A 17,065-nucleotide genomic window follows, 5' to 3' on the forward strand; every position below is an offset into this window, starting at 1 on the left:
GACAGCTGCCTGCCTTTTCAAGGAAGGCGTGAGGTGATACCTTGTAGTAGTTGTGATGTGCAGGTCTCTAATAATTAGCCACACTGGGCATCTTTTCATGTGCCTGGTGGCCATTCGTGTGTCGTCTTTGGAGCGATGTCTATTTAGATCTGCCCATTTTTTGATTGGGTTGTTTTTTTTGCTGTTGTTAGTGAGCTGCACAAGCTGACCGTATTTTGGAGATGAAGCCCTTCTCAGTTACATTTGTGAATATTTCCTCCCAGTTCGTAGGTTGTCTTTTTTTGCTGGGCAGGAGCTTGTGCATTTGATTAGGTTCCATTTATTTATTTTTGCTTCTATTTCCATTGCCTTGGGAGACTGAGCTAAGAAAATACTGGCACAATTTATGTCGGAGAATGTTTTGTCTATATTCTCTTGTACAAGTTTTAGGATCTCATATCTTATATTTAAGTCTTTAAGCCATTTTGAGTTAATTTTTTTTTTTTTTTTTATGGTAAGAGGGTGTGTTTTATCTTCATTGATTTACGTGTGGCTGGCTGTCCATACTTCCCAGCACCACTTTTTTTTGGTCTTTTTAGGGCCGCACCTGCAGCTTATGCAAGTTCCCAGGCTAGGGGTCGAATTGAAGCCACAGCTTCCGGCCACGGCCACAGCCACAGCCGTGCCAGAGCCAAGCCATGTCTGTGACCCACACCGCAGCTTAACCCACTGCGCAAGGCCAGGGATTGAACCCATATACTCACAGACATTGTGTCTGGTTCTTAACTCGCTGAGCCACAGCAGGAACTCCTGAAGACTCTTTTTTTCCATTGTACAGTCTTAGCTCCTCTGTCAAAGACTAATTGATCATAGGTGTGTGGGGGTTTGGGGGGCTCTGTGTATTCTGTTCCATTGATCCCCCTGTGTCTGTTTCTGTGCCCACATCTTCCATTTTGATTCCTGTAGCTTTGTATCTTGTCTGAACTCTGGGAGGGTTGTGCCTCCAGCTTTGTTCTCTTTCCTCAGGATTGCTTTAGCAAGTGAGTTTTTGTGGTTGCACATAGATCTCAGGATTGTTCCAGTTCTGTGAAAGGTGGCATGGGTAGTCTGATAGAGCTCGCAGTAACTGTTCTGGGTGGCATGGCCACTTTCACAGTACGATGTCATGGGGTATTTTCCACTTCTGTGAGTCATCTTCAGTTTCCTTCCTCAGTGTTTTATAGTCTCAGTGAAAGCACTATTTCTATACCACCCAGTGGCTACCTAGTATGGAAATACATTTGTAATGAGATTCACATTTTTACAATTAATAAGTCATATGCTAAGAATTATATTTTTATAAAGCTTTCATTCAAGCTATTGTATAATCACGTAACACCCCCCCAAAAAAAAACCCAGTAGAAAATGGTCCGTTACTTTAGAAGACAAAAGTAAATTTTTGCTGTATGTATGGATTTTTTGATGTACTTATTAACAACATAAATCCCATGTTAACAGGACCTAGAGAATAGAACGAAGTGGAAGCAGTCACGTTCTAAGAGCACACTTAAACATTTGTCAGGTAGTAATCATTATTCTAAGAATACTTCTATCAGAGTTCCCTGGTGGCCTAGCAGGTTAAAGACCTGGTGTTGGCATGGGTTCACTGCCTGGCCCAGGAACTTCAGGCCACAGGCACAGCACCCCCCCCCCCAAGACTAATTCTATCAAGATTTAATTGGAACTGCTGCATAATCTCTTTAGCTTTATTTTTATTTTTTGTCTTTTTGCCATTTCTAGGGCCACTCCCGCAGCATATGGAGGTTCCCAGGCTAGGGGTCCAATCGGAGCTGTAGCCACCGGCCTACGCCAGAGCCACAGCAACACGGGATCTGAGCCGCATCTGCAACCTACACTACGGCTCATGGCAACGCCTATCCTTAGCCCACTGAGCAAGACCAGGGACGGAACCCACAACCTCGTGGTTCCCAGTCGGATTCGTTAAGTACTGCGCCACGATGGGAACTCCTCTCTTTCGCTTTAATAAAGCTCAGAGGAAAACCTGGACATTACTTCAGTGCAGAGATGAAGGCGCCGAGCTGAGGTTCTGGGTCTGACGGGAAGGCGAAGACTCCTGCACCTCAGGCTGTGTGGACAGAAGGCGGACTCCAGCGCCTGTGCAGATGCGGCGCTTGTCGGCGGAGTGGGCGTTGGGCCAAAGCTTTGGAGGAGGGGATTCCTGGGAGGCATCATCCTTGTTTTCCAGAACCCAGAGACGGGCAGGTAGGCTCAGGCTCAGCCCCGGGGCCCCCGAGACCCCTGCCGGCCGTCGGGATGGCCGCGGCCGGGGAGGGACTCTGCACCATCACAGCCCCACGTTCCTTCCTCGGGAACCTGGTCCCGGGCGGGCCCCTCACGCCTGAAACATCGGGCCCCGTGTTCGTTGACCTCTGAGTTCCTTCTGAGGGGTTTCTGTCCGGAGGCGCCTCTTCTTCGCCTTCAGGCCTGTGAGGGTTGCTTGTGGGACGCGCGCGCGCGGGCCTTGAGAAAGGCCACCGAGGGTCCCGATGTTTCTGGAAGTCTTTCGGTCTCTGCCGGGTTCCGGTTCTGCGCGTGCACGTCTCCTCTTTCTGCTCACAGGGAGGTCACTCGGGATTGAAAGGTCGGTGGGAGCCCGTGTCTGTCTCTTAACGCGGTTCCTGCCGCAAGCCCTAGCTTCCATTTTCTGTCACTTAAAAAAAAGACCATAACAGAGAAGGGGCAGTTTGTCACATGGCGCTTTCTCCCCCGGAACGAGCACTAATGCACGGATTCCCCTCGGGGTGCGGGAGCTCGCTCCCTCTGGAACCGAACCCGATTCCCCTGGAGCTGCAGGAGTGACTCAAGTGACAGCAATCCCTTCAGGTAAAGGCCAAGCCCACTTGACGTATTTTGCAAACGCAGAAGGTCCCGTGACTTTAGCGTGTGACATTTCACGGTGGACTCTGAGCACACGTGCGGGGGGTCCCTTCCCGCAGTGCTCTGGTGACTGGCGCGTTGCGTCAGCCCACGGCGCGCAGCCCGGCGACCTGGCACGTGTACCCACACTGCCGTTTGCCAACAGCAGCGAAGCATCCTGGGGGGCGGCTGCGGGTGAAGAGCACCCAGGATCAGATCTGCCTTTGCTGCTCTGGCCTGCGTGTCTTAGCTCAGTCACATCCCCTCAGTTTCTCCATCCGGGGGACAGGACTCTGCGGGTGGCCTGAGGGTCAGCTGGGCCTTGCCAGGGCTGAGCCATGGGACTGCCTACCCCCCCCTGTCCCCCCCCCGTCCCCCCCGCCACCGTGGGGTTTTCCCCCGGCTCCCCTGTATGGTGAGTGCAAAGGGGTGGGGTGGGGGTGCGAAGGTGGGAGGGACGCAAAGAATCTTGAAAGCATCACGAAAAGTGATGCGTTACACATGTGGGATCCTCGATAAAGTCAGCAGCAAATTTCTCATCAGAAACCTCGAAGGCCAGAAAGCAATGGGTTGATTTATTCAAATTAATGAAAGGCAAAAACTGTCCAATTCTTTTTGGCTGCACCTGTGCCATAAAAAAATCCCCAAGCCAGGGATCACGTCTGCAGCACAGCAGCAACCAGAGCCACAGCAGTGACAATGCCAGGTCCTTAACCCACTGGGCCACCAGGGAACTCCCTGTCAGGATTCTGTAACCAGCAAAAGTGTTTGTTACCTGCAGCCCTTCGCCTTGCAAGAAACGCTAAAGGCAAGTCCTGGAGTTTGAAATGAGAGGATGCTGACAGTAGCTCGAAGCTGTAAGAAGACATCAAGATCTCCAAAAAAGGTAAATCCGTGGGCAATTATAAAAAGCAGTATTGTTGTGACTTTGGGTTTATAAATACACTTTTAATCTACAGGATTTAAAAGGCAAGTGCATTTAAAAAAACCCTACTTGTCTTCACTACTGGGCACACGATACATGAGATGTGAGAATGGCGCTGTGTAGGAGCCGCGTTTTCATATGCCACTTGAGTTGGGATAAATTCAAATTAGGTTCTTATAACTTTGAGATGTCAAGTGCAGGAGTTCCCATTGTGGCACAGTGGTTAATGAACCCGACTAGGAACCATGAGGATGCGGGTTCGATCCCTGCCCTTGCTCCGTGGGTTAAGGAGCCAGTGTTGCCGTGAGCTGTGGTGTAGGTTGCAGACGCGGCTCAGATCCCGCATTGCTGTGGCTCTGGCGTAGGCTGTTGGCTACAGCTCCTATTAAACCCCTAGTCTGGGAACCTCCATATGCCGCAGGAAGGGCCCTGGAAAAGGCAAAAAAAAAAAAAAAAAAAACCAAGGATGTTAAGTGCAATCCCTATGGGAACCGCAAAGAGCATATCTACAGAATATTCACAAAAGCAAAAGAGCAGAGTTCAAGCGTCACTATGAAAAACAAAGGCAGGCAGTTGCGGTGGAATGAGGGACAGGCGTGCGGAAAATGAGAAATGACAGGAAAGAAGCCCCTCCTTAGGAGTAAGCACTTTAAGTGCAAACGTTATCACATAAACTGCTAATCAAAAGGCAGATTGAAGATGGCAGACTGGAAGCTCAGGCCCCTTTTACCTCCATGTAAACATTTTTTAAAAAATAAATAAAAACTAGAGACTAAAGTCACGTCACGGGACCTCTGGAAGCCACAGCGCTACAGCAGCCAGGTGAATGGCCATCAAGAACAAGCCGCATGCGAAGCGGTAGGAAACTCGGCCACGTTTTTACTTGCCTTTGCCCCCAGTGCTCCCTGGCGCAGCCCCGCGTGGCTGGGAGGAAGCACCCCGAATCCTGGTGTTCTCGCTGGTACCCAGAGGGCCTGAGCGGAACCCACCTGCAGGGTCCTGACCCACCTGCGGGGAGCCTCCGGGGCCGGCTTCTGCCTCGCCGGCCTGGAGCTCCGTCCGTCAGGGAAGGAGGGCGTAGCTCAGCTCTGAGGCCGAGGCAGGCCCCCACCTTGTACAGGGCGCAGGGGGACAGCGACCTGCAGACACAGGGGGTCCCGGGCCGCCCGGCGCGGAAGGCTCACAGTTCGCAGAAGCAGCTGGGCGAGAAGCTCCACACCCCCTGGTGAAAGACTGAAAGCTTTTCTGCCAAGAACAGAGCGAGACGAAGATGCCGATTTTGACCGCTTCCACGCAGCATGGTGCTGGAAGTCCTGTCAGAGCAACGAGGCGAGAACAAGAAAAGCCATCCGCATTGAAAAGAGGAAAGACAGTTGGGTTTGCAGGCAACACGAGCTTCTGCGTAGAAATCCCTAAAAAGCACACATAATTGGAACCAATGAATCAAATCAGCAGAGTTGAAGAAGACAAAACCCACACCCCTGAATCTGCGGTTTCTAGACACTAACAGTGAACGATCTGAAAAGAAGATTAAGACAATTCCAGAGTTCCTGCTGTGGCGCAGTGCATTAATGATCTGCCTCGTCTCCCTATCCCAGCACAGGGGCTAGGGATCCACTGTTGCTGCAGCTGCAAACAGCTCCACCTTGGACTCGATCCCTGGCCTGGGAACTTTCATACGCAGCCGAAACATTTAAAAGAAAGAAACAACTCCATTTAAAATAGCATTACAAAGACTACGATACTTAGGAATAAACTTCAGCAAGGAGGCAAAAAGGCTTATAAACTGAAAACTGCAGAACCTGAAAGAAATGAAAGCAGATAGAAAAATTAAGTCTATAGCGTCTTTTCTGGGTACCGTGGCCTGGTCATAAATGTACAAAATTAAGTCATACCAAATGTCCATCAAACGAATGGAAAAACAGGAGTACTCAGCCATAAAAAGGAATGCAATTTTGACACACACTCCAACATGGGTTCACTTTGAAGATGTTATAATATGTGAGCTGTCACAGAAGAACAAATATTTTATGATTCCACTTACGTACCTAAAAAAGGCAAATCCATAGAGAAAAAGAAGAACGGAGGTTCCCAGGGGCTGGGGAGAAAGAGGAACGGGCATTACTAGGCACAGAGTTTCAGGCTGGGGGGAAGAGAAGTTTGGGTGTGGACTGTGGTGGTGATTATACAAAATCATAGATTATCTGATGCCACTGAATTGTGTATTTACCACCTGTTAAACTGATAAATAGCATATTTTACCAAGATAAAAATATATGAGAGGAAAATAATAACCCAACAAACAAGTATGATCTGTGTGTGAGGTCAGCAGATTCAAAACCTTCTTGATCCAGCGAGTTTTGGCTCAGTGAGAACTTGCGCCGGACTGCGCCCCGCTGTCAGCCGTGTCTAACCCGAGGAGAGGTTTGCCCTTTTCCTTAGCAGACCCTGGCCTGACCGCTGACTCTCTGCCTTGTGAGATCATTTAAAAAGTTGGAATCTCATTTCCACACCAAATGACAGATGCCAAAAATGTAAAGTTGTGAGTTTATTGCATATGTAACAAAATGAACCTGACCGCTGGGGTCCAGCCTGCTGTACAATCACTGTGTGTTTCATGTGTTTCCAGCTGGTTCCACAACCACATTAAATAGAACTAGTATTTCTTTAAATACTTTTGAATTTGACATAAAACAGAACATTAGTGTACAACTTTCACAAAATAAATCAGCAATAAAAACAGTGGGAGGGATAACAAGGATAGCAGCAATACTTAAAAACAAGACATTACAAAATAAATTAAAAAATACATTATAAAGTGGTTGAGAAACAAAAATAAACAAATTTTAAAAATTCATACTATGTTTTGGGAAGGCTGCCGGGCGGCACCCGGGGCTGCAGACGGGCCGGGGGCGTTTTCTCGGACAGCTCCGCTCGGGCCACCGCCGGGGCCGGGGGCCGGGGTTCCAGGCGCTTCTGCCGCCAGGAGTCGCCCCGCAGCCCCGGTTCTTCCGCCGAGGCGCCGGCGGAGCGGTGGTTCGCTGCATCCCTGAGGGTCGGCTGGTGGCCGCTGGTGAGCCAAGCCTGCAGGTCGGGCCCCGAAGCATCGGGCAGCGGCGCGGGGGCCGCGGGGCGCCCCCGCAGGCCCGCTGGTCTTTGGGGGCTCGGAAGGCCCAGTCCGCGGTGGACGGCGAGGTGCTAGGAGTGCGGGGCCGAGAGCGCGCTGGGGCTCTGGAAGGTTCTGCCGTCAGGCTCCGCCACCCCCGCGCGGCGGCGAGGGGCCCGAGTCCAAGGGCGGGAAGGCAGAGACCCCGGCCGGAGCCCGGCGGCCCGAGGAGGAGCCGCTGACGGGAGAGCCGCCCGGGGCCGCAGGGGACGGTCCGCGGCCACCCCCAGCAGCAGGAGGGCGGCGTTTTAAAGCAGTCAGAGGCCACGGTCCTGCTTCCGGGGCTTTTCACCACGAGACCCTCGTTTCCTTCCTCTTCCCGCAGCTTCTGCCGAACCCACGCGGCAAAGCCGGGCACCGGTGGGAGGAGACCCATCTGGGGGCCTGTCTGTATCTCCGCTCCTTCCCGCACTCCCCCAGAGGGCCGCCCCGGGGGACGGCTGCGGGCCTCCGCCGAGCCACCTTCTAGAAGGCCCTCCGCCAGAACGGTGCCGCCGCGACCCGGACGCAGGAGCAGCCCAAGGCCGGACGGCACCGGGGAGGGCCCAGCCCAGCCCGGCCCGGACGACCGAATGGACCACGTTGTCCTTGTGCAGCCAACGGCATCGTTCCGGCCCCAGAACCTCGGCAAGCAGCCCGGGTGCGGGGCTTCCTCCCACCCCTGCAGCCCTCCGCCGGCGCCCCGCAGCCCCCAGCCGGCAGCGCCCAGGCTGCCTCCAGGACCAGCGAAAGACCCAGAGCGAGATGCAGAGGGAAGTTCGCCTCAAAACCCGGCACTGTCTACAGGTACCAGGAACAAAAAGAACAGGCATTACAGGCAGCCCCAGAGCCCCCTCCAAACCCACCTAAGACCCACCGATGGATCCCAGCACTGAACCGGGAAGCGTCAACAAAATTGCAACAGTGAAATGTCTCGCGAATGAATTACCCTGTGCTTGCCCCCGGGACAAAGACAACCAGCAAAAACCCCCACAGGAATCCGCTGCCGCTGCGACTGTTCCACTGAAATGCAGCTCCTCGAAAGCAAACCTCTTTGTTAAACCAGTTTCAGCTTTCGTGCAGACTGGGAAAGGGCATGCGAAATCGAGGGACAGGAGGGAGGGAGGAGCGGCTGTCCCGGTCCCCTCAGGTGTTGAGGGGACCTGCCCCGCTGCCCTCAGGCGCTCATCCCATCGCCTTCTCTTTGTGAGACAGTCACCCCGAGCTGGGGTCGGCTTCGGTCATGGAGGTTATTCGTGGCCAGTCTCCCCTGTCAGCTAATTTGCACCAAGCCAGCAGCCATGATGACAGACTTCTGTTGTTTAGTTCTTAGCACTTTCTGCAAAACGGTTTGTTAGTATTCGAGCGACCTAGTCGACGCCCTTCCAGGTACAGGAGGGGCGTGCGCTGCCGCGTGCGTCTGAGGTGGTTTGGGTCTGTTCCTTTATAAGCTGTCATGTGGTGGTAAAAGTATCTCCAACAGGATCGATAACGCGGCTAAAGGGACTCTTAAACGGAAAGATCATTTTTCTCTATGCAAAGCAAACATGTCAGCCAGGACCCCCTGAAATAAAATCCCTGGGCCTCCAGCGCCAGCGGCCCCAGCTTCCTTCCCTTTCCTAAAGGGAAGCACACTTTTGACTCGAGCTTCCTGCTGGGGTGGAATTCCAATTAGCGTATGTTATCTGGTTATTATTCAGTTAGAAATTAATCTGCCACCCAGAGCAGGCCGCTAGGATGTGAAATTTGGAATTGGAGTTGCTGAACTTGAAAAGGGACCTCAGGTCTGCTTGGAGACAGAAGAGCCAGTAAGAGCCACCAGGGACGGCCCCTCCGTCAGCCAAGCTCAGTTCCGCGACTGTGGGTCGAGCCTCCGCTAGAGCACCCAAGGCAGCGAGCCTGTCCCCTAAGTGTCACAACCGTAGCAGGATGTCCCGTGTGACCGAAGCAGTGCTAAACCTGGCTGCGTTTTATTGGATGGCGGGCGATGGAGGGTGGGAGTTCTGCAGAAGGAGGAAAACTGGGGTGGGAGCCACCGACCCAAGTCCCCCGTCCCCTCGCTCCCCCAGCGGAAAGGAGGGAGGCGAGCCTTCGCCCGGGCTGCGCAGAGCGCAGGGCCTGGCCCGCTGCGCACGGTGCCGCGGTGGGAGCTGCCTCTGCTGCCTCCCCCCTCACTCGACGGCAAACCCGCAGGTCTCCTCCACCGCCGTCAGCAGCTTCTCGTACAGCTTCTCGTACGACTCATAAGGTGGAATGTCGATCCGGTTAAAGCTGCAACAGGACAGCAAGGCCAGAGTCACCGCGGGCGCCTGGCAGGGGCAGAGCCTTCTCGGCCACAAGGTAGCAGCATGGGGGCGGGGAGGGTTCCCTTTCGGGCCTGTGCCGTCCGTCTCACACTTGGTTCCCCCCCAGGAGCCACCCCTTCCGTCCCCCCCATGCTCGGCAGCATTAGGAAGCAGCCGTCTTCTCGATGACTGGTCCCCGCAGTGAGCGGGGCTGATGTCATCGGAAACCGCGAGGGAACAACCCACGAGCAACACGCCAGCCAACGAAGAAACACGTTGCACACACGAGGCGCGTGTGTTGGAGGCGGGGCCCGGGAAGGTCAGGTGTGGGAGACAGCGGCCCCACACCAGGGGGTGCCCTGTTCCCGCCCGACGGTGCGCACAGACCCCGGGCCGGGGGCGGCTCTGACACAGTCACGTCTCGGGAGGAGCCGGGTCCTCAGAAGGGCCCCGGGGTCCCCGCGTGCCGTGTCCTTACCAGGTGTGGGCCTTGGGCAGGTTGTCCGTGTTGGCATCAATCAGGTGGATGGTGAAGAGCCGGGGCCCTGCGGCGCCTGTAGAACCTTACGGAGCAACATTCTAGTTAATGCGCTTCAGCGGCCCAGCCCGGGCCCCCTGCGCCCCTGCGGCCACACGGAGGCCCCCACGTCGGGGCGGCTGTCCTGCCCGAGGGCTGTGGGGGTCACGGCCAAGGCCGGGTTTCAGGATATGCCTACAATGGCTGTGAAGTCACTAATATCAGACTTTCTAGAAAATGACAGGGGCAGGCAGAGCAAAGATGGGCGAGAACCCTCCAGCTGTAGCCACTGGCCTACGCCAGAGCCACAGCAACGCGGGATCTGAGCGTGTCTACAACCCACACCACAGCTCACGGCAAGGCCGGATCCGTAACCCACTGAGCAAGGGCAGGGACCGAACCCGCAACCTCATGGTTCCTAGTCAGATTCGTTAACCACTGAGCCACGACGAGAACTCCTGATTTTTTTTTTTTTTTCTTCTTTACAGCACTGTTAAGCGAGCAGGCCCACTCTTGGCAGTAGACAGCAGGGTCACAAGAAAAGCAGGACAGAGTCGGGAAAACTCCCCAGGCAGAGGCAAAAGAAAAAGACACAAATGCCTGAGACCAAAGCCCCAGGAATGGGAAGGAAGTTCTCTCCTGCTAAGAGGCCTTAAAATGAGTCCAGAGGGACTGCCCTTTACGTGAACGGCGTCTGTTCCCACTCTTACTATGCAAAGCCGTGTGTACTAAGTTCCAACACAGTAATGTTCTCACCTTACTCCTTCCAGCTACGAGGTTCCCAAGGGACAAGAATCAGGTTTTACAAACCGCAGGGCCGGGAGGAGCCTGCGAGGACTTCGCAGTGGCTGTGCTGACCACCGGCCCTCGGAAGCAGCAGCAGGAGAGCCCCTCCCCTTTCTGCAGCCCAACTCCAGACCTGGGCGTCCCGTCGGGGCGGGAAGGGACGCGAGAGGGGACGGGGGCCTATCAGCAGTGCACGCGTATAGATGAGGAAACGGAGGGCCGGGGAGGACCCGGGAGCCAGCGACTGCACGGCAGCAGCAGACTGTCTCGGGCTCTCCCCCCTGTACCTCGGACAGCACGGAGAGAGCTGCTATCAGAAGATTCAGAAATGAATCTCGGCGCGCTCTGTTTTTTGGCTGTACCCACAGCATGTGGAAGTTCCCACGTCAGGGATCGAACCCGCGCCACAGCACTGACAAGGCCAGATCCTTCACCTGCTGTGCTGTAATGCACCTTTAAAACGGGTTCCTGTCCCCAAGGCCTTGTCGCTCTTTGTACCCGCCCTCTGTGCCCCATTCTGTGGGGGAGGGGAGGCCCTGGCTCCACAGGCTTTGCTGGCCCAGCCCTGCGTGGGCACCACTGCTGCCAACCCGGGGTAACCTGCCTGCTGTGGCTTTAGAGACCCTGGGGAAGGTGGCCTGTCTACAGAGTGCAGACACCTTCACCCAACCCCTCAAAGGAGAGCAGAGCCTCGAGCCCTGGGAGCAGGGGGAGAATGGCCACCGAGCGGCCACGGCTCGTGTGGGGGGAAGAGGGTCTCGGCCAGGCCAGCACCCCCGCAGCGCCGAGCAGCTCGTGAAAGAACCCACCCGACGGGGTTTCCTGGTGAGCCCAGGACACCCAGCCCCGCCGCCCTGTCAGTCACCTTGCAGGGCCTTGAAGCCCTGGAGGGGGACCCGCGTGGAGCCGGTCACGAACTGCAGGAGCCGGGCCCTCCGCTCCTCGTCGAAGGTCTCCACCGCCTGCCAGAACCACCGGACCACGTTGCTGTCAGCCCCGCAGTGCTTGAGCCGCGTGTTGGACTTCCAGTCGTCCAGGTCGATCTTGTCCAGGCCGCCGATGATCAGCTGCGAGGGCGGCCAAGGCAGGTTACCTCCCCACGCGCACACCAGCAGGCCGCCAGCCTCCCGGGACACGGAGAGTGACACACCACATCCCCACAGACTGGACACATGCTGACGAGCCGGCAGGCCCAGAGCCCACACTGCGTCTGCACCTCCCCGCTGGCTGGCACCCCCACCACTCTGGTGTAGCCACCGATGCAACGCTTCCCTGCAACCAAGTCTGTGTGTGTGTCTGCGTGGCACTGGGGCGGAGCAAGGACCACAGAACCAGCCTCGGAAAGGCCGCACGAAGCCACCTGTAAAGGGGCGCCTCACATGACCCTGCAGACACTCAGGGGTGCGTGGGGTTTAAAGTCCTAAGAAAAGGGACCGGGGCTTGTTCCTGAGACTTACTTTAAAAAGTCCACTCCCTCCGGGGAGGCGCCTGGGGACCCAGGGTCCTGGCACCGCACTCGGGGCAGAAAGACGGGTACAGTTTTGAAGACCCGCGCCCCTTGGCCCCAGAGACCCATCAGACATGAGCGAGTTGCTCTGTCCACACGACGAAGAATTACAAAGGACAGTGAGTGACACTCTGTTGTGAGCCTAAAACTAGCCAGAATCAAAGCAGCAAGCGGACGTGGCGGGAGAAGCTGGTCTTGACAATTCCCTGCCCGAGGTGACTCCTCGGCTGCTGGTGATCCTGCGAAGCAGGCTAAGCCGCAGACCATGGAGAACCGTGTCCCAGGAACTATCCAGAAGCCCTGCCGCCCAGCAGGCCCGGGGGCCTTGTCGTCCCCTGGCCCTGCCTCTGCTCCCCTGGGGTCCCGGGGCCCCAGGCCTGTGGGGAAACGGCTGCCTCACTCGGCGGCTGCCCCCCTCCCCACACCGGGCTGCGCGGCTGGCACGCACCTCCAGCTCCTTCTGGTCAAAAGGCTTCAGTAAGTGCTGAGGGATGAGTTCATTAAAGCCTTTCTGAAGAGCTAAGAACTGGGCTTCGATTCCCCTCATAAACCTCCAGTTTACGTATAACCTGCAAGAGAAATGCACACGTGGGAAGCAATGTCAAACAGCCGGTCAACACAGCTGCTCCTGCCCCAGTCGGTTCTGCCAGCCACTGAATCCTGCCCCCGGGTCGGCAGCCCCCGCCTAAGAACCGGGTCAACACCACATCGGCCCCGCCCTTAGACGTTCTGCTTCGTGGCTTGAACGTAGAATCTAGGCTGACCTGCTACAGGTGCCATGACCTCGAAGCCTGAATAAATAACGCACAGGCCGCGGTGAGACCCACACACCAGCTGGAGTCGGGCGGCCTGGCCGCAGACACGCCCGTGCCCGTAAACCTCCCAGGCTGGTGACTGGGCACTTCCGGGCCTTAAGAGGCGGGAAAACAGAGCGTAGGCCTCCCCGAGGCTGATCTCGAGGAACCTTCCAGGCTTCCTCCTCCCCCCGGGGGCGGCCCCCTCACACCCGGCAGGTGCCGGTCACGGGACACCTCCCCGCAGTGCTGGGGTCGTGATCTCCCCGTAACAGCTCGGCCCCCCGGGGACGGGGACGCGGGAGCCCCTGCACTCGGCGCTCTCCCCGTCGGACCCAACGGCTTCTGCGAGGCTCTGCGGCTGCTGCCAGGCTGGTCGCAAGGGCTGGGACCCCGGGCCTCGGCCATCTCCGCGCCGCCCTCCCCGAGCCCGGGCCGCCCGCAGCAGTACCGCACGTATTCCTTCTTGTTCTCCTCCGTGACGGGAACGTTTCTGCCGTTGGGTTTCAGCTCGTGCTGCAGAATCCTCCCGAAAGCGTTGTGCTCCACGCAGAAGGTGTGGTCCAGCACCGGCGTGATGTCGTTCTCCCTGTGAGGCCGCGGGAGGGCGAGGGCGTGAGGCCGTGGCCACCGCCCAGCCGCCAGGGGAACGGCGCTCGTCACCCGGCGGCCAGAGCCACAGAGCGCGCGCGAGGGCAGCCGGGCCCCGGCCCTGGAAAGAGCCCCCGGCCCGAAGGACGTGACGGTAGGGACACGGCCCTGTGATTCTGGGGGACGTCTCCGTGCAGACGAGGGGAGCAAGCCGGAAACACCGCACCCCTCGCCACAGCCTTTTCAGGGGAAGGGCCGGAGCCGCCTCGGACCGTAGAACGGGCTCCGTAACCCGCTGTGTTTGCTCGAAATGCAGACGCAGAGGATTTGCACAGGGTGAAGCCCAGACCCCGCCACCGCCGAGCCTGCAAGCTGGGACACGCAGAAGGAGGCGGCTGGACGCCCGCGGCGACAGGGGCCTCAGCGGGTCCCCTTGTGCCAGAGCCTGGGCCCCGTGCTCCTGTGACGTCGGCTCCTTCACGAGGACCCACGACAGCTCCAGGGCCCCGGGCACTGGGCCTGGTCCTTTTAAAAGAGTTTTAGGACCATCCTAAAGCAAAAGCGACTCAATGTGAGTGGGGATTTATTTTAACATGTCCTTGGCCCCTCCAGAGATGAAGTGGAGATCCCTCGAGGGTCACGGGCCAAGCAGCCGGCCGGCCCGGGGTTAACAGGCGGATCGAAACCGCCTAATCCGAGGAAACAGCAGAAACACTTGCCGGTGAGGAGAAATCAGCCCAACGCTACGAGGAGTCAGTACTTCCGTGAAGTCTGCTTTTACGTTCCTGGTGGTTGGCTTCTCCTCTCCAGTTTCACGCCCAGCCCCAAAGTACATGCACACGTGTGGGCACACACACAGAAAACAAGTGTATCCGGCACCCCCGAGACGGCCGCCGCCGCCGGAGTGGCAGCAAACCGCTTCAGTACTTACAGAATCCACACTAAGCTCTTGTGCAGTTCTGGGTCCACCGACTCCAGGTCCGAAAGCTGGATGGGTTTCCCCAGCAGCTGCTTGTAGAAGGGAACCGTGAAGCCCCCGTTGATGTAGTGCCCGTGGAACACAGCCAGACCCATGATGCGGCCCACAAAGTGGAAGTAAGACAGATGGTCCTGCAGGGGGCAGCAGAGAACAGCCACGCGTCGGAAAGTGACAGCGAGGTGGCCGGCTGGCTGGCTTCGCGGGAGAAAGTCCCGCGGGCAGCAGAGCAATTTCTTATGCCCTTAATTCAGACGCCTTCTCCGAAGAGCTACCTAACGGGGGGCAACCCAGGGCCAGATGAGAACGTACAAAGGACAATGCGAACATGGTGACGGCAGAGGAGGAAGCCACATGCGGGCAGGGCCTGGTGCTCGCGCAGGCCACACCCCAGCAAGCCACCGGCGTCTCCCTCCCAGGCAACCCTCTCCTTCCTCTGCCGTCCCTCCCCCGTCCCACAGAAAAAGGGGAAGAGAAAAAACCCAAAGAGGGAGTGACAGGGAAGGGACACAGGAAACGGGGAACAAGGGAAGTAAGAGAACCATTCGACCGCCAGCGCCACTCTGCTCTGTGACTAGGTAACCTCCTCTTTCTCGCTTCGGGTGGGAATGCCGTCAGCACACTGGTCAGCGTGCGCGTTGTGAAAGGTCCTGTCACAGGTGGATGCTGGCAGGGGCCGTGTGTCTGGCCAGGGCTGGTCACTTAGTCTCGGTGCTTCTTTCCTCATCTGCACCCACAGGAGCTGAGTGTGTCTCAGCACCGCGGACCAAAACGGCCGCTCACGGGAGTTCCTGCAGTGGGGCAGTGGGGGCTCAAAGTCCAAATGCAGCAGCGTGGGTGGCTGCTGAGGCTCGAGTTCAATCCCTGGCCTGGGGACTGCCTCGGAACAGACCTTTAAAAAAGGCCAATTATGGAAAACGTCTAATTTTGATTGGGAGGATGGACTCCATAACCCACTTCTCAGAATGACACCGTCAACAAATACAGCCGTCAGCCAGAGTTCCCTCAAACGGAGTCAAGTGCTGAGGTCTAGGGGCTGCTCAGTCTCACTCTCGTTCTCCTTGAAACGACAAACTCTGCCCCGGACCATGGGAAATACGGGGTTGAAACCATCCATGCCGGTCCAGCTCTCCCTCTGCCTGCTGATGCTCTATTTACCAGAGACTTTGAGTAAGGCTACAATGAGTAAGCCAAGAATGGAGATTGAAACTGAAAATCCATTTAAGAAATCCTCCAACTAAGTGTCCTACCTCTTCATTCCTTAATACTCACAGGGTTGATGGAAGAATCGGGGTTGATCTGCAGCATGTAGATGTTGTCGGTAGAATACTGGAAGAGGCCGTAGTACGGATTCAGCATTTCATGGCACAACAGGTACAGCCACTCCCTGCAGACAACAGCAACACCACAAATGACACCTTGCTAGTTTGAGATCTTAGCGAAACGAATGAGCCACAAGGCCCTAGAACACCCAGCTTGGCGAGGCTCCCTGGCGCCCAGAGAATGGGATTTCTAGAGATTGGGCACCTAAGTCTAATGAAGGAAAAAACTGCTTCTGGGGCTGTGAGAAATGGCTTTTCTGGTCGAAACTCCAGCAACTCTGAAGTTCAGAGACAACCGTGGTTGCCCAGGATCAGACCAGCTTATAGGCGCAGCGCTCCCTGCAGTCTGTGGGCCTTCTTACACCTCAGCTAAGGTGCCCTCTGCTACTTTGTGAAGGTCAAAGTCTCAGTGAGGATATTAATGATGTGGTCGTAACCAACAAAAGTGCAATGATTCTACTTTTATTTGAAAAAGTGTGTGCACATACACACACAACAGAAAAAATATATACACAGAGCATAAAAAAAGCTAGGGATTTACACAAACATGCTGACAGTAGCTAACTTGAGAATTAGCATTCTAGGCATTGCCATTTTTTTCTTCTTTCTCTAGTTTTTAAATTTCTGATCGTAACATGTTATTAATGTTTAAGTAAAGAGAAAACATTTCCAAAGCTAGGGAGGCAGGGGTTATTTAACAACGACTGTTGCCCTCACAATTTTCTGTCCTGTTGAATGCTTTCTCTTTTTTTTTTTTTTTCTTCTGTCATAGGCATTGGTCACTTTTATATTTAAAAGTTTCGTTTAAAACTTTAAACTACTAATTCTAAGAATTTTAAAATCTGGATGAGGTATATCAGAATAGGTTATTTTCTGAACTCCTTTACGTTTGAATCATTTCATTATTTAAAAAGTCTCAAATCAAAACCAATCAAACACAAAGCACTCCAAACAGAATCTGTATGAGTTGACTGCTGTGCTCAGGCTGGGCTACACCTGGGTATGGGGCCTCACACACGCTGGGGAGCCTTTTATTCTTTCTGCTCAAAACGCCTTCAGATGGACAGATCTTCAGATAGCAGCCCCAAGTTTTATTCTGGAATTTCTTATTCTTTCAAATAGAAAGGACAGAATTGAGAAAATACCAAAGGATGAGCACAAATGCACATAATCTGAGAAAACTGTGGAAATACACCCAAAACGCTCACAGCAACGCAGAGTGGGGATCCAACTCAAAGAAGAGGAAGGAAGCGCCGGCAGCGATGAGACGCCAACCCCGGCGACGCCGCTTCCCCAGAAAGGCAGGCGTCCGTCTCGCGGGC

At 55.5% G+C, this 17,065-nt stretch overlaps 1 protein-coding gene across 6 annotated transcripts in view; it reads right to left on the minus strand.

Moving 5' to 3' along the window:
- Positions 1-6,355: 6,355 nt before the first annotated feature.
- Positions 6,356-17,065, minus strand: part of SMURF1 (SMAD specific E3 ubiquitin protein ligase 1) — a 105,504-nt gene continuing 94,794 nt past the window's right edge. For 3 of the 6 annotated variants that reach the window (XM_021086117.2, XM_021086115.2, XM_085016508.1), the window contains exons 12-18: positions 15,694-15,808; positions 14,377-14,555; positions 13,306-13,443; positions 12,509-12,629; positions 11,419-11,620; positions 9,729-9,804; positions 6,356-9,236 (exon numbers count right to left, since the gene is read on the minus strand). In XM_021086117.2, the coding sequence (XP_020941776.1) occupies positions 9,137-9,236; positions 9,729-9,804; positions 11,419-11,620; positions 12,509-12,629; positions 13,306-13,443; positions 14,377-14,555; positions 15,694-15,808 (931 nt within the window). In that variant the 3' untranslated portion in view covers positions 6,356-9,136. Of the gene's footprint in view, positions 9,237-9,728; positions 9,814-11,418; positions 11,621-12,508; positions 12,630-13,305; positions 13,444-14,376; positions 14,556-15,693; positions 15,809-17,065 lie in introns of all 6 variants that reach the window. The other 3 variants (XM_021086116.2, XM_021086114.2, XM_085016507.1) reach the window with 1 other exon arrangement.

Source organism: Sus scrofa, chromosome 3, assembly GCF_054392235.1.
Source record: "Sus scrofa isolate SSC_HxYL_T2T_F1_AM1 chromosome 3, Sscrofa_HxYL_maternal_Yorkshire_Landrace_v2.0, whole genome shotgun sequence".
In the NCBI taxonomy this organism is placed as follows: Eukaryota; Metazoa; Chordata; class Mammalia; order Artiodactyla; family Suidae; genus Sus; species Sus scrofa.